The 17,672-nt window shown below is 42.6% G+C and overlaps 1 protein-coding gene across 1 annotated transcript; it reads right to left on the bottom strand.

Moving 5' to 3' along the window:
* Positions 1-10,065: 10,065 nt before the first annotated feature.
* On the bottom strand, positions 10,066-11,076 carry LOC116599674 (olfactory receptor 52E8-like). Its single transcript, XM_032359657.1, has one exon. The coding sequence runs from the start codon at positions 11,074-11,076 to the stop codon at positions 10,066-10,068; it is 1,011 nt and encodes a 336-aa protein (XP_032215548.1).
* Between the last annotated feature and the right edge of the window lie 6,596 nt (positions 11,077-17,672).

The raw sequence follows: 17,672 nt of genomic DNA on the forward strand, positions 1-17,672 counted from the left end.
TCTGCTATTAAAAAGAAAAAAAAATATATGAATGTCGCGGCCGGCGCGACAAACCGACCAGGAATGTGAGGGTAAGAGGATGGTGAAAAGAAATTAAGAGACAGGGATGGGGGCAGGAGGAGCACCAAGGAGGATGTCCCATAGTGCTAAAGTTTATTTTGCAGAGTTCTGATTTATACCATACAGTAAGGGAATCACCTCCTGTATATCTGGTGCTAGTTTCTATTTTGGCCTGAGAGTAGCCAGCCATGCAGAGATATCAGACAGCCTTGACCTTCATGGTTTGGACACTTAGGCCATAACTCAATATTCACAAAACAGGAGCTTTATTAACTTAGTCTTGAGACAGCAGCTGCAATGGCAACAAGCCAAACCTTACGATGTTCTTTCTCATAACAATCACCAGGGAAAAAAGGTGGCACTCTAGCTCACTACCCGTGAAAGTCCTCGGTTGAAGAGGTTCCCAAGAACAGTTGCTCTAATGGGTTAACCCCTTCTAGGCACGAGGCTCCCAACATTTCCCCCTTTTTGTTTTAAATGTAGAAAATAGATTTGTGCCTATGTCAAAGCAGCTGACCTGTTCCACCTATCACACATATAACACCATATGATTGCAATTAGTACAATTAAAATGAGCAATACATCGAATAGCCAAAAGGAATGTTGCAAAATGTTCCCAGGGTTAAACCCCCTGAGAGTTTTCAGGAATTGTTCAACAATATTAGAAGGGTCTATAATGTCCAAATGTGATTGTCTGATGGCGTTAATCTGCGATTGTAGCTCAGCCAGGTCCAGGCTCAAATTGGTATGATGCCAGATGCCACGCAAATGTCTCTGAACATTTTCCCAGGAGTGGTTATCTGCGGGTAAGGGCGTAACATATATGTGTTTATATCCTCCATGACATATTAATGACATTTGAGTCCGGAGCAAAGATAATTGATTTCCCAAATATTCTACTGCTTTTTAAGGCCATCTAGTCTACTCAATATCTTTCTATCAATGGTCTCCTGAGGGGATAAAGCATAAGATATATTTTGAGACAGAGTATTCACATGTTCTGCAGTGTGAAGGCTCTGAGATAATGCCAAAGAAGAGACAGTGGCTGTGGCTATTAGGGAAACTAAAGCTGCAATACCTGTTATAAGCAACATTCCTTTTGGCTATTCGATGTATTGCTCATTTTATTTTATTTTATTTTATTTTATTTTTTTTTAAAGATTTTATTTATTTATTTGACAGAGAGAAATCACAAATAGATGGAGAGGTAGGCAGAGAGAGAGAGAGGGAAGCAGGCTCTCCGCTGAGCAGAGAGCCCGATGCGGGACTCGATCCCAGGACTCTGAGATCATGACCTGAGCCGAAGGCAGCGGCTTAACCCACTGAGCCACTCAGGCGCCCTGCTCATTTTAATTGTACCAACAAATCGACATGTTTGCTTTAACTGTTTTTCTAATTCCAAAGCGAACTGATATCCATAGTTAGCATACCAAGGTCCTGTAACTTCTATAGGCAATAACATATATGGAGGTTGCATAGTTATAAACACTATTATGGGACCTGTGCCTGATTAAGGCAGGGACACAGGTAGACAATTTGTTAACACACAATGGTCACAATGGATATTATACAATAGATGTTCTTGTTGAAAAGAGGTGAGAATTATCTCAATCCCACTTCCAGTAAAAAAAAGGTTTAGGAACATAGGCCCGCAAAGTCAGATTGAAGTCTTTTGTGGCAGTATAACCATTTCTGGCTATTTGCACTCCCAATGGTCCCAGGGCAGCAACCAGTTTCTAGAATTCTGCATGAAACATCCCTCTGCTGTAAGTGGGGAGATATCTTCTTTTCCTCTGCTGATTTCTCCGATTCAGGGTCAGTGTTGCAATTTGTTGTCGCAGGGGTGAGGAGTCGGCACCATCTCTCTGGCATCCAGCGTGAGGTGTCCTCATTCTGTGGAAAAACACAAATAAAACCGTGTCCTCTGCGGAGGACAGGGTTAGGACCCTCCCAAGTGCCCGTTAGGGGGTCTTTCCACCTAGCATAAGGAAGAGGAGAAAAGTCTGGATGCCAAAAGCATTCAGCTGCTGTGTGATCTATATCATTGACATTTAAAAATTTTAAACATAAAGAGTTAAAATTAAATGCATATAAGGAGAGTATTTCACTGTTCCCTGTAGAATCTCCCCCTCTTTTAATTTTTTTGAGATATGATTTAAGGGTACCATTAGGTTTTTTGACAATGGCTTGTCCTTGTGAATTATAGGGGATGTTTATTGAATGTTTTGATTTGTTTGTAAATAAATATTTTTACATTTTTAAGTTATAGACATCTTAAGAAAAAAAAATTTTAGTCTGGAAGAGCAAACATTAGAGAACCAGTAATGTTTGAAATAAGACAAAACATTAAAAGATAGAACATTATAATTATTTAGTTCATATAGTTCCATGTTACTAAATCTGGTGAATGCAGTTTTAGTTAGTTCTGGAAATTTTTACCCATTCCAGTTTTAGGATTTTTAAGTATATCAAATATTTGTGTTTGTCTTGAAAGTCTCCCATATGAATTTTTTCTAAGACAGAATTTATCTTAAAAGAGAATTAAAACAATTACAAATGACAAAACTCAGAATAGATATGGTTAAGTTACCAGGTGATGACCTTATCAAAATATTAAAACTTTAGGAAATGTATAGAACTCTTAGAGTAGTTACAGCATTTACTCAAATGTAACCCAAGGTTTAGTAGTACTTATTGAGTATTTTAGTATATCAAGGAAAGGCCTTATGAGTTACAGAGATCTCATTTATAATTTAAATCTTGTCAGCAATTGCTAAAACCTTAGAAAGTTTTAAAATACATGCCTAAATATAATTAGGGATATTAAACACCTGATAAAACATAGAAACTGGGTTTTCTGGACAGGCAAAAAAAAAACCATAACAGATCAATTAACCTAAGAAAATTTTGCCCCTTTAAACAGATAGAAAACCAGCTTTTCTATATGTGTCTTTTCTTTTTTATTATTATTAAGCATGTAGTCCTAAGATAGTGGGTTTATTGGGTTTCCCTCCCATCATGAATGATGTCACAGACAAAGGGAGGGGGATCTTTCAGATGTTGTCCTGCTCGCGTCCCTCGCGGGAACTTAGGAGCGACTTAGCTAAGGTCTGTCCGTATAAACCCCGGACCAGGCTACTCCGTGGAGTAGATGACCGTTATGCCATATGACGCCCCGCAAGACTCAGGGTGCAGCCCACTCAGACTCCAGAGCCGAAGCGGTGGAGCCATACAGACACATTCACACAGTCAGGCACTCTTTAGACAGGTTGGACACCCTCCCCTTTGGGTATCCCTGGCTAATGGGATGTGATCAGTCTTACAGTTAGTAGAATTTTGTACTCTTAGAAACACCTTAATCTCTAGTGAAGACTAAGTATTAACCAATTGTCAACTGTTACAACAGAATTCTTCAGATGGCAAATTTATCAATCAGTTAAGTATAAAACATGTTTACCAACAGATTTAAATATTGTTATTTTCTTTGCTGTAATTAGTTAAAAGCACATACGTATATTCGATACTCAATGCTTTAGCACTTTATCCTATCTGGAAAAGACCTAGATGTCCAACAAATTTAATTTCATTTGTCATCCAAGCAAAGCTTTAAAGTTTCAGGTTACCAAAGACTGAAAGCTACTTTAATAATCACCCATTAAAACTCTGAGACAGACAATTAATCATCAACTTAGTCATCTCTTTGCTAACAGATTTTAACAGATTTTAACAAATAACATGAGCTTATTTGACCTGTAGTAAAAATTTTGAAGTTTTACATTTACTACTGTTAACTCAAAGGACATGTTTACCCTAATTAACCTGACAAACTTAACTTAGTTCAAATCCTGATTTTCATTCCTCCTGGGCCCACTCCACTTTGAATGTTTACCTGGGTGGAAAGATCTGGATTGGGGGACATTAGATCCAGGGGGTGCTCTTTTTGTTTCCTGACAGTGAAGAAATAACACGGGAAATGAGTGAGGGAGAAGCCCCTACGTCTATTAGGAGGAACAGAGAGAGAAAAAGGCAGAGTCCCCTTTGCTAGGGATGGCCCAGCAACCTGGGTATACTAGAAGAAGGCCTATTTACGTAATTATCTGCAAGGCCCTTTTAGAGACCTTGGACCTTTTTTGCTTCATAAGGGCCTGCAATGCAGTGACAAAAAGAAAGTTTGTTTCACTGATTGACCTTGCCCCATGTTATTTTACTCCTGCTGTCACCGGTCAACCCGGGCTCCTTTCACCTGATTGTCGGCAACTACTTGCCTGTATGTGCACTCCCTTGAAATGTTCTCATGTCCCCGTTCGGGTGCCACTTGTCGCGGCCGGCGCGACAAACTGACCAGGAACGTGAGGGTAAGAGGATGGTGAAAAGAAATTAAGAGACAAAGATGGGGGCAGGAGGAGCACCAAGGGAGATGTCCCATAGTGCCAAAGTTTATTTTGCAGAGTTCTGATTTATACCATACAGTAAGGGAATCACCTCCTGTACATCTGGTGCTAGTTTCTATTTTGGCCTGAGAGTAGCTGGCCATGCAGAGATATCAGACAGCCTTGACCTTCGTGGTTTCGACACTTAGGCCATAACTCAATATTCACAAAACATAGGAGCCTTATTAACTTAGTCTTGAGACAGCAGCTGCAATGGCAACAAGCCAAACCTTACGATGTTCTCATAACAATCACCAGGGAAAAAAGGTGGTACTCTAGCTCACCACCTGTGAAAGTCCTCGGTTGAAGAGGTTCCTAAGAACTGTTGCTCTATTGGGTTAACCCCTTCTAGGCACAAGGCTCCCAACATATGAACAAGAGAATAAAATACTAAAAGGGTGGCAATGACCCCCAAAATGTACGTTAACCAAATCAGAAGTGACCCAAACCCAGGGGGAGAAGAAAGGGGGGAAAAGGAAATAAAAAGTTAAAAAAGTTAAAAATTATATATATATATATATATATATTAGACTGATGAATAGAGCAGAGCCACCCACTTGATTTGGGTGTATTTTGGTCTCTTAGAAGAAACTACTTTCCCCCATTTTTTTTTTAAGATTTTATTTATTTATTTGACAGAGATCACAAGTAGGCAGAGAGGCAGGCAGAGAGGGGTGGGGGGAAGCAGACTCCCTGCTGAGCAGGGAGCCCGATGTGGGGCTTGATCCCAGGACCCTGGGATCATGACCTGAGCTGAAGGCAAAGGCTTTAACCCACTGAGCCACCCAGGCGCCCCATACTTACCAAAAATTTAAAGAAAGATAAACTTATATACAAAAATAAGGGTAAACACGATGAAGGGATGGAATAAGACTGTAAAGATGAAAATTTAAAAAAGAAACTAAAAAAGGAATTGATAAGTTGGTTGGAAAAAAAAAAAAGGAAGAGAAAATGTGCTCATGCTGGATACTAGAACAAAGCCATGTGCTAGATTAGGTTATATTTTGATCTATTGGAAGAAATTGTATCCCAAAATTTTTTTAGAAAACAAAGCAATCTATATGTATAGAAAAATAAGGTTAAATACAATGAAGGGATAAAATTATGACTATAACAATGAAGGTTTAAGAAGATTGTTTTAGAAAGGTATTGTTAAGATAAACTAGTTAAAAAATGTTAAAAGGGGAAAGAGGAAAAGTTTAAAAAAATAGAATAAGAAAAAAAATAAAAAAAATTTAACTTTGTAAGACTAAAGGATCATTGGGAAAATGCCATGAATTCTATGTGTCGCTTTACCCTGGCTCTGGAGTTCCGCTGTTCTCCTTGACAGTGAGCTTGGTCTTGGCTCGATGTTCTTGTTGATCTTCTGTGGGAGGGACATGTTGCTGTGACTCTCAAATGTCTTTGCCCAAGCTGGAATTGAGGGGCCCTTGTCAGGATCACGGCTAAGTAATCTGCTTGGGTTTGCTCTTGGAGCTTTTGTTCCCTGAACACTTTCTGTGGAGAACAGAACAGGAATGAAAATGGCGGCCTCCCAGTCTCCAGCCCAGAGGAGCCGAGAGCTCGGGCCGCACTCCTCTGCACAGTCAGAGAAAAGCAGCCAATCACTCCTGTCTCCCTGGTCTCTGGCTGCACTCCGTGCTCACTCTGCCTGTGACCAACCGTTTCTGTCTCTGGCACACAGCTCTGTTTGGAGTCTCCAAACCCAGCAGATTCCTGCTGTGCTGCTCCTCCCAGAGCAGGAAGGTGAGTCTCCCCAGATCTGCCACTTGTGGGGTCTCTTCTTGAAAAGTAGTGGCACGACTTGCCTTGGATTATGGTTTAATGTAACCCCGAGCTGAAAGCTCTCTCTTTGGCTCTGTCTCTGTAGCCAGCGTCCCTGCTCTGATACCTGGCAGCTCTGCCACACTCAGACACCCCCAATATTTCTGTGACCCTGCAGGACCTGAGACCACAATGTCCCCACGAGGGCTCCACCCCCCACTTAGCCTCTGGAGCGACATTACTCAGTGGAGCAGACTTCTACAAGTTCAGATTTTGTGCTCCACTGCTCCACCGCTTCCCAGGATTCGGCCCCTATCCCCCGCAGTCTGTCTTCCTGTTGCTTCGGTTTCACTTCTCCGCACAGCCTCCCTTTCAGAAAGTGTTCGATTTTCTGTTCCTAGAATTGCAGCTCTTCTCTTCTATTTCCTGTTGAGTTTTTAGGTGTTTGGAATGGTATGATACCTATCTAGCTGAACTCCTGGTATCTGACGTCATTTCAATCTACTATTGCTCCACTATCTTGCCTCTCCCAAGACAGTTGTTTTAATACCTTTGTATAGTAAGTCTGCTGGCTGGGCTTCCTCATGGATGTTTTCTGCCAATTTTTGTTCCTTTGAATGAGCTATATTTTCCTGTTTCTTTGTAATGCCTGTGATTTTTTTTATTGTTACTGGAATATTCTGTTTGAGACTTTTCCAAACTACTTTGGCAGAGACTATTCCCTAGTACATGTGATGACTGTAGTCTCCATACCTTTAGTGCATATTAAGTTAATGTTTTGACAGATTTCCTTGAGTTTCAGGAGCTCTCTGTGCAGATTGACTCTGTGCTGGGGTACTTTTTCTGCATGTGACTAGGCTTGCTTTGAGCCTAGGGATCTGTGATGGTAAATTTTATGTGCCAACTGGCTAGGCCATGGTATACAGGTATTTTGTCAAACACTAGCCTAGGTACGGCTGTGAAGATTATTATTTTTTTTAAAGATGAAATTAACATTTAAATTGGTAGACTTGGAGTAAATCAGGTTACCCTTCATAATGTGAGTTTCCTCATCCAACCAGTTGAAGACCTTTAGAGAAGAAAGATTGAGGTCTTCTAAGAAAGAAGGACTTCTGCCTTCAGGCGGCCTTTGGACTTGAGCTACAATATCATTTCTTCTCTAGGTCTTCTGCATGTTAGCCTGCTGTGACAACTTCAGACTTGCTAGTTCCACAGTTATGTGAGACAATTAAAATTTCTCTCACCCTCTCCCCCTCCTTCTCCCTCTCCTGCCTAACCACCTTTACCAACCCACCACCCATTCTCTCATTGGTTTTGTTTCTCTAGAAAGTGAGAACCCTGACTGATACAGATTTTGTTATCAAAAGTGTTTCTAGAGGAATAGAATCCTCAGGATGAGTCTTCTGAATTTGTTCTACAGTTTCTGGAATTGGTTCTCTAATCTGATTATATTTAAAGCCACATGACTATTTCTAGTAGTAAAAGTACTGATAGTTTATAGTGCGATGTGGTAATAGAGACACTCAAAATACCACCACTGGGTACTCCCAATAAAATACTTTAGGAGGCAAGGTTCTGGGTGATCATGTATATGTTCCACATCAAGGGTATATCAGCTCTCTGGCCCTATGTTATAATTTAGTTTATCTTGGTCACCTTTTCTACAATATATGACACTGCTCCAGTACATTGATGATCTGCTGATTGGACCTAAAAAGTAGCAACTACTCTAGACTTATTGATAAAATGTTTGTGTGTCAGAGGGTGGGGAATAAATCTGACAAAAACTCAGGGGCCTTCTTCTATAAGTGATTTTTTTTTTTGAGATATGTTGAGATGTTCCTTCTCTGGTGAAAGAGAGATTGTTGCATCTGGCTCCTCTTACAACCAAAGGACAGACACAGTGCCTAGTGGGCTTCTTTGGATTTTGGAGGCAGCATGGCATCACATTCCTCATTTGGGTGTGCTAGTCTGGCCTCTTTACCAAATGACCTGAAAAGCTACTAGTTTTGAGTGGGGCTTGGAAAAAGAGAAGGCTCTGCAGCAGGCCTAAGCTGCCACATGAGCTGCTCTGCCCCCTGGGCCATATGCTCCAGCAGGTCTGCGGTGTTGAAGTGGCAGTGGCAGATAAGGATGCTGTTTGGAGCCTCTAGCAAACTTTTAGGATTTTGGAGCAAAGTCCTACCCTTCTCTGTTGATAACTACTCACTTTTTGAGAAACATCTTTTGGCTTGCTATTTAGCCTTAGTAGAGATTAAATGCCTCACCATGGGCCACTAAGCAACCTGAGCTGCCCATCATGAACTGGTTGGTGTTGGACCCACAAAGCCATAAAGCTGGGCATGCACAGCAGCATTCCATCATTGAGTGGTATGCACATTGAAGTGGTATGTACAAGATTTGGCTTACGAGGCCCTGGAAGTACATGTAAGTTACTGAAGAAGTGGCCCAAATGCCTGTGGTCCTCACTCCCACTCCACCTCTCCCAACCTGCACCTGTGGCCTAATGGGGAGTTCCCTATGATCAGTAAACAGAAGGAGAGAAGACTCGGGCATGGATTACACATGGCTCCGCACAGTATGCAGGCACCATAGCCCCTTTTTGGGAAATCCCTGAAGGGCATTCTATTCCATTGACTATTGTGGAAGTCCTTTAAGTAGGGAGTTAACTTTTAGGTAGCTTACAGTGGCTGTCATGAGAAGAGTGGCCTAACCTATGGGTTTGGGTCAGACTTAAGTAACCTATCGGTCTGGTTTGGTCTTTGGGTCAGACTGGGCCCCAGGAGAAGACCTGGTCTGGGTGTCTGTCAGACTAACTGATCCTGGGCAGGACCTGACCTGTTTGTGTGGGCTAGTTGGATACTTGGGGTAGGCCTGACCTATGTGCCTGTGTCAGATTGGGGATATCAGGCCTGGGGCAAGAGGAAAGATTGAGACCGATAAGACTCTAGAACCCAACCAGTGTGCTTGGGTTAGACTGGAAACCGCAAGGCTGATCTGTATATTTGGTCAGACTGCGTGTAGGCTGTATTTGGGAGAGGCTGGGCCCCAGGGAAGGGCTTGGCCTGTTTATTTATTCCAGGCTGAATGTTCAGAGTGGGTTGTGGTCTGTCTGACTTGCTTTGTACAACTTCCAGTGGGGCTCTATACATCCAGATATCAATTGGGGCTTTCTCAGGGAGAAGAGGACAAAAAAACTAAACAGAAAGATAAATAGGTAATTTGGCACCTGTGTGGTTGGTTAAGCATCTGACTTGATTTTAGCCCAAGTCATAATCTCAGGGTCATGAGAAAAAGCTCCACTTTGGGCTCTGGGCTTAGCATGGAGTCTGCTTGAGATTCTTTCCCTCTCCCTCTGCCTATCCCTCCCTGCTTTCTCTCCTTCTCTCTCAAATAAAATAAATACTTTTTTTAAATAAAAAAAGAATGACAGGGGCACTGGGTGGTTCAGTTGGTTAAGCATCTGCCTTCTGCTCAGGTCATGATCTTAGAGTCCCGGAATTGAGCCCTCCATTGGGCTCCCCACTCAGCTGGGAGGTGTGCTTCTTTCTCTCCCTTTGCCCCCACTCATGCTCTCTCTCTCAAATAATAAATAAAATAATAAAAAATAGATAGGTATAAGTAATTTTATTATTGAATGGAAATAGAAAAAGCATTCTAAGAATTCAAAATCAATAGTTGGCCAACAATGGACCTGCTCTTGAGCCCATAAGCTCCTCATGATTTCAGCCTATCCCTCAGTAAAGCCTGCTTCTTATTCCCAGAGGTCACAGCCCCAATTTCCCCAGTTTATAAAGTCCTCTCACCCTGGCTATTTCCCCTCCACTATCATGTTTTGCATTCTCTCTGGCTTGCCCCTAACTTCCTGGGCTGATTTCTTGCTATAGAACATCTTTTCGACATGTTGCCGGATCTCCCTGGTCCTCACCCCATAAATGACAGGATTCAAGGCTCCTGGGAGCAGCAAGTAGATGGCACTGAGCAGGTTCTGGACATCCTGTGACACAGTCTTGGCTACTCGGAAGACAATGGAGGTGGAGAGACCGGAGAGGTAGATAGTGAGGATGACCAGTAAGTGGGAGCCACATGTGTGCAAGGCCTTGGCTCGGGCTCCCCCAGAAGAGATCCGGAAGGCAGCATAAATGATACGGGTGTAGGAGGCCCCTAGCAGGGCTAGATCAAAGGTCACGGTGACCAGCCTCATGGCCAGTCCCAACTTACTGTTGAAAGTCAAGTCTCCACAAGCTATGCTCAGCAGTGCAATATACTCACAAGTGAAGTGGGGAATCACCATTGTCTGGCAGAATCGAGCTTGTGACGTTAGCACCACCAAAGGCACTGCCACTCCTAGGCTCCGTGTCAGGGCAAGAATGGCCAGCACACCCAGCATTTTGGAGGTCATTAGGTCAGTATAGCGGAGTGGGTGACAGATGGCTATGTAGCGGTCTAGGGCCATGGCCAGCAGGAGGTTGTAGTCCAGAAGGAGAGTGAAGTAGATAAAGAACATCTGAGCCAGGCAGCCATGCAATGATATGGGGTTAGCATAATGCACAAAGCCCTTCAGCATTTTGGGCATCACGGCAGTGGCAGCACAAACATTGACAGCCAGGAGCAAGGCAATGAGTAGGTACATAGGCTGATGCAGGCTCTGCTGGGCCACCACTGTGTGGATGACCAGTGCATTGGCAGAGATGATGGTCACATAAAGGAAGGTAAGGGGCAGGAACAGGAGGGGCCGCCACTCTTGCAATCCAGGGAAGCCTATCAGGAAGAAGTTGGTGTAGGAGGTGTTGAAGGTGCTGGTATTTCCATCCTCACCCATTAGCTTTGGCCCTGGGGTTGGCCCCTGGAGTGGGGATCAGAGACTCTTAGAACAAAATGGTCAACGGAAGAAAGCCTATTTATTATTTATTTCCTTCCTTCCTTCCTTCCTGCCTTCCTTTCTTTCATCCTCCTCCTCCCCCTCCCTCTCCCCCTTCCCCTCCTCTTCCTCCTTTAGAGAGAGAGAGAGGGAGTGTGCATGAGTGTTGGTGGGGGGCAGAGAGAAGGAGAGGGTGAGAGAATCTTAAGTAGGCACCACACCCAGCATGGAACCTGACACTGGACTCGATTTCATGACCCTGAGATCATGACCTGAGCCAAAATCAAGAGTTAGACACTTAACCAACTGATCCACCCAGGTGCCCCCACTTAACTTGAACAAGGTCGGTTTGTGCCTGTCACGTGAACTATAATTTGCTCTCCTCTTTTGCATTTTAGGATCACTCAGGTAAATTCTCAAGGAGCTTCTTGATGCTAAAGCACTCAAGAAAGGAATGCTTTTTCACCTTGAGGCAGAAAGAAATTTCTGCCTCAAGGTAGGGCAGAAAGTGTGAAAAAGACTATGAGAATTGAGTAGATCAGTTAACTGGTTGATGAAAGTGTTGAGAGAAATTGAAGAGCTGTTTTGAGAGTCACATCAATCAAACTTAAGAGCCAGTTGGAAGTGGGGAGAGACAGAAGAACCAACAGTAATTTCGAGGGGTTTTGTCGGTTGTTGTTAGCTAGGATGACTGCATTGACGCTCCTAAAACCTGAGAAAGGAGCAACAGGGTTGGGGTGCTAGTAGGTACAATTAATTAATTGCATTTGGATGTGGTGAGGACTCATAGATGAAGAGATGCCCCGTCAACATGCCCAGTCAAAAATACGATGGAGTGTGATGAGGGATTAAGGCTGGAGATGACTATGTGAGGATTAGCAAATTTATAAAGGGCATGAGACAAAATCCTAAAATGCAGGTGACAGTGAGCAGCCTGAGAAAAAGAGGGGAGAGAAGCAGTGTGAGAGCCGGCAGCAAATGGAGTTCTGGAAACCAGAGGAGAGGCTTCGTTGCTCTGGAGGCTTTGATGTATAGGAATTTACAGACTGAGGCCAAAGGCCAATGCAGCCAAGTCACCCTACAAGGCTTAATGTTCTGAGTAGGAAAGGAGAGGGATGGGTAGATGAAGATTCCAGAGCCGTGTGCTCTCTACAAAGAGAGGTGCACCTCCTCCACTGGAAAAAGTCAAATCCACAGGCAGAACTCGTCCCTGTCCTCACAAACTGGCAACTGTGTTCTCTCTTCCTTCAGTTCCCAGGGACAGCTGTCTCTTCTCTCTTTTGTCCTCAGGACATCTTCTACTTCTACCTTAGTATATGAAAAAGTTTGTCTCTTTCTAGAGAAAATAAGCCTTACCTTAACTTTAATGACTCTCAAGCTTTCCATCTTTCTCCTCACCTTTATTTTCTATTTTTTTTTAAAGATTTTTGTTTATTTATTTGACAGACTGAGATCACAAGTAAGCAGAGAGGCAGGCAGAGAGAGAGGAAGGGAAGCAGGTTCCCTGCTGAGCAGAGAGCCCGATGCGGGGCTCAATCCCAGGACCCTGAGCTGAAGGCAGAGGCTCTAACCCACTGAGCCACCCAGGTGCCCCTATTTTCTATTTTTAAAAAAGATTTTATCTATTTATTTATTTGAGAGAGAGAGAGAGAGAGCATAAGCATGGGGATAGTAGGGGCAGAAAATCCTGGGAATATCACTGGAGCTGAAGGTAGATGCTTAACTGACTGAGCCATCCAGGCAGTCCCTTTCTCCTCACATTTAAAGCAAAGCTCCCAGACATGTCTTTAATTGTGTCAAGACTGCTGGCTTGCTGACAGAGCTCCCTGCTGGACTGACAAGTGTCAGGAGGGAGACCATGTCTTTTTTTTTTTTCTTTTCCGTTTTTTTTTTTTTTTTTCCCAGTTGCCCAGCCCTGAGCCCATGACTGAATATGTGCTCAGTAAGTGTTGTGTGGAAGGAACAAGTGAATGTGCAAAGGGATGTTAATAAAGATTCTTATCTACAACTTGGAACAGCCCTTGGAAGTTGAGTAGAATGAATGAATGAATGAAAAATGAAACCCATCAAGGCTTCAAGATCCCAAGTGATTTGTTTAATCTCACCTAACAAAAAGAGCCAGACCTCAAAATGTAGTTTTTCTAGGACTCTTCCATCCACACCGCACTTTCCCCCTCACCCCCCCCCCCCCCCCCCCCGCGACAGAGGCAGCCCTGGACAGGCTCCAAGCATTCTTAGTCTCAGCAGTGATATTAATTTATTTACTGAGCACTTACTACATGCCAGACATGATTCCGAGGGTTTTCCATGTAGTATTTCTTTAATACTCACAGCAACACTGAGGGATGAATACTATGTATTAACCCTGTCAATAGATGACACTGAGGTTGAGAGACAGTAACTAGTTTTCTTTAAGTCTCAGGCACTAAATGATCAGGCTAGGATATGAACCTAGGTTGTTGATGATAATAGGTGGAGTTCAAGTCAAATTTCAGGTTTTCCTGCCTCTAAATCCCCATCAATCTCCTATCCTCTCATCCCCTAACCTCACCGTGGAAACCTGTAGTGGTCTTCTGTCTCGGTGCAGGTTGCTGTGGTTTTGTTTTCACCTCTGAAAAGTGCTGATCTGTGAGGCTGAGGAGAAGGGATGGGTAAGTAGACCTGTGGCTCCAGGGGAGGAACCTGAGGAGGTTCCCAGTGGGCAGACATGTCCAAGGATGCCAAGGAAGAGACAAAGAGAAACCCAGAACTCCCAAGGGACCCCCGGAAGAGAGGCTGGGTGGAGGTGACAGTGTATTAACATTTTCATTTCTATGGCTCTTGGTATTTCTGAGAGAGAAGTCACAACTGCTGAGGGATTTCCTTCATTTTAGAGTTGAGCCATTAGAGGCTTAGAGAGAACAAGACAGGGTTCAGGTCAGGCTCCATCCCAGGGGCACCCAGGGATGACCTGAGGCTCCTGAGAAGGGAAGAGGCTCTTGCAATCTGGGGATTACATAGGCACTCAGGGTCACTCAAAGACAGGAAAGGATACTTGGGTGACAGGGGGAGAGCCAGGGACCTGATTTAGGTGCAGTGTGTGTGTGTGTGTGTGTGTGTGTGTGTGTGTGTGTGTGTATGCACACCATATGGAGGTACTTGCCCAGTGTGGATGTCTCAGGAGCTGGGGAAGGTGGTGACTTCAGTGTGGGTTCTGCCATGAAGAGCTGAGACCCCCCAAAAGCAGGGGCTGGCTCCTCTAGGCAGGCCTTGCCACCTTGTCCTCTGTCCTTTGTCCTCTATTTGAAAATAGCAGAACTGCAAAGCTCCTCTTTTTCTTCTCTGCTTTCTTTGGATTGAATATTTTATGACTTGATTCTACTTCTTAGTTTATTAGCTGGGCCTTAGCTGTGTCATTTTAGAGGTTGCCTTGGCATTTGTGGTCCATGTCTTTAACTCACCACAGTCTGTTTTAAGTTGCATTATTCCACTCCAACAAACAGTATGAAATCCTGACAACAGGCTTCTTCCATTTCCCCTCTCCCAGTGTTTGTGTTACTGTACTCATGTTTTATTTCTACATAAATTATGAACCCCACAATACATTGTCTATATTTTTGGCTTTCTACAATCCATTATATCCTGAGGAAATTTAGAAAAATAGGAAAAAATATGATTGAAAAATTCATTCATGTTGTATGGTACTGTATTTTGTTTTTAATTTTTTTATTATGTATACATTTGTTTATATTTATCATTATGATAAATGTACTCTTTTTTATTATTAACATATAACGTATTATTTGTTTCAAGGGTACAGGTCTGTGATTCATCATTCTTACACAAATTGTAGCACTCACCATAGCACAGACCCTCCCCAATGTCCATCACGCAGCCACCCCATCCTTCCCACTCTCCTCTGCTCCAGCAACGCTCAGTTTGTTTCCTGAGATCAAGAGTCTCTTATGGTTTGTCTCCCTCTCTGGTTTCATCTTGTTTCATTTTTCCCTCCCTTGCCCTATGTCCTCTGTTTTGTTTCTCGAATTCCTCATATCAGTGGGATTGTATGGTAATTGTCTTTCTCTGAATGACTTATTTCACTCAGCATAATACCCTCTAGTTCAATCCATGTCATTGCAAATGGTAAGATTTCATTTTTTGATAGCTGCTTAGTATTCCATTTTTTTCCCCTTTCCTCTCCTTTCCTACTCAGAACTTTAAGCCTTATAGGGTGACTTGGCTGCATTGGCCTTTGGCCTCAGTCTATAAACTCCTTTACGTCAAAGCCTCCAGAGCAACGAAGCCTCTCCTCTGGTTTCCAGAACTCCATTTGCTGCCGGCTCTCACACTGCTTCTCTCCCCTCTTTTTCTCAGTCTGCTCACTGTCACCTGCATCTTAGGATTTTGTCTCACACCTTCGGTAAATTTGCTAATATATTAGCAATTTTATGTATTATATATATTTTATATATACACATATATCACATCTTTTTTATCCATTCATCTGTTGATGGACATCTAGTTTTTTCCATAGTTTGGCTATTGTGGACATTGTTGCTATAAACATTCGGGTGCATGTGCCCCTTCTGTTCACTACATTTGTATCTTTAGGGTAAATACCCAGTAGTGCGATTGCTGGGTCATACAGTAGCTTTATTTTCAACTTTTTGAGGACCTCGACACTGTTTTCCAGAGTGGCTGCACCAGCTTGCATTTCCACCAACAGTGTAGGGAGGTTCCCCTTTCTCCACACCCTTGCCAACACCTGTCATTTCCTGACTTGATAATTTTAGCCATTCTGATTGGTGTGAGGTGGTATCTCACTGTGGTTTTGATTTATATTTCCCTGATGCCGAGTGATGTTGAGCACTTTTTCATGTGTCTGTTGGCCACCTGGATGTCTTCTTTGCAGAAATGTCTGTTCATGTCTTCTGCCCATTTCTTGATTGGATTATTTGTTCTTTGGGTGTTGACTTGATAAGTTCTTTCTAGATTTTGAATACTAGCCCTTTATCTGATATGTCACTTGCAAAACATCTTCTCCCATTCTGTCAGTTGTCTTTTGGTTTTGTTGACTGTTTCCTTTGCTGTGCAAAAGCTGTTGATCTTGATGAAGTCCCAATAGTTCGTTTTTGCCCTTGCTTCCCTTGCCTTTGGTGATGTTTCTAGGGAGAAGTTCCTGCAGCTGAGGTCGGAGAGGTTGCTGCCTGTGTTCTCCTCAAGGATTTCGATGGATCCCTATCTCACATTGAGGTCTTTCATCCATTTTGAGTCTATTTTTGTGTGTGGTGTGAGGAAATGGTCCAGTTTCATTCTTCTGCACGTGGCTATCCAATTTTCCCAACACCATTTGTTGAAGAGCCTGTCTTTTATCCATTGGACATTCTTTCCTGCTTTGTTGAAGATTAGTTAACCATAGAGTTGAAAATCCATTTCTGAGTTCTCTATTCTGTTCCATTGATCAATGTGTCTGCTTTTGTGCTAGTGCCATACTTGATGATTATAGCTTTGTAATAGAGCTTGAAGTCTGGAATTGTGATGCCTCCAGCTTTGGTTTTCTTTTTCAACATTCTACTGGCTATTCAGGGTCTTTTCTGGTTCCATATAAATTTAGGATTATTTGTTCCATTTCTGTGAAAAAAAATTGATGGTGTTTTGATAAGGATTGGATTGAATGTATAGATTGCTGTAGGTAGCATAGACATTTTCACAATATTTGTTCTTCCAATCAATGAGCATGGAACGTTTTTCCATTTCTTTGTGTCTTCCTCAATTTCCTTCATGAGTACTCTATACATTTCTGAGTACAGATTCTTTGCCTCTTTGGTTAGGTTTATTCCTAGGTATCTTATGGTTTTGGGTGCAATTGTAAATGAGATCAACTCCTTAATTTCTCTTTCTTCTGTCTTGCTGTTGGTGTATAGAAATACGACGATTCTTGTGCAATGATTTTATATCCTGACACTTTACTGAATTCCTGTATGAGTTCTAACAGTTTTTTTGGGGGGGTCTTTTGTGTTTTCCACATAAAATATCATATCATCTGCAAAGAGTGAGAGTTTGACTTCTTCTTTGCTGATTTGGATGCCTTTTCTTTTTGTTGTCTGATTGCTGAGGCTAGGACTTCTAGTACTATGTTGAACAACAGTGGTGATATTGGACATTCCTGCTGAGTTCCTGACCTTAGGGTAAAAGCTCTCAGTTTTTCCCAGTTGAAAATGATATTTGCTGTGGGTTTTTCATAGATGGCTTTTATGATATTGAGGTATGTACCCTCTATCCCTACACTGTGAAGAATTTTAATCAAGAAAGGATGCTGTATTTTGTCAAATGCTTTTTCTGCATCTATTGAGAGTACCATTATCTTGATCCCAAACCAGACAAAGACCCCACCAGAAAGGAGAATTACAGACCAATATCCCTGCTGAACATGGATGAAAAATTCTCACCAAAATATTAGCCAGTAGGATCCAACAGTACATTAAAAGGATTATTCACTATGACCAAGTAGAATTTATTCTTGGGCTGCATGGTTGGTTCAACATCCACAAATCAATCAATGTGATACAATACATTAA

This window comes from Mustela erminea, chromosome 9 (genome assembly GCF_009829155.1).
Source record: "Mustela erminea isolate mMusErm1 chromosome 9, mMusErm1.Pri, whole genome shotgun sequence".
Taxonomy (NCBI): domain Eukaryota; kingdom Metazoa; phylum Chordata; class Mammalia; order Carnivora; family Mustelidae; genus Mustela; species Mustela erminea.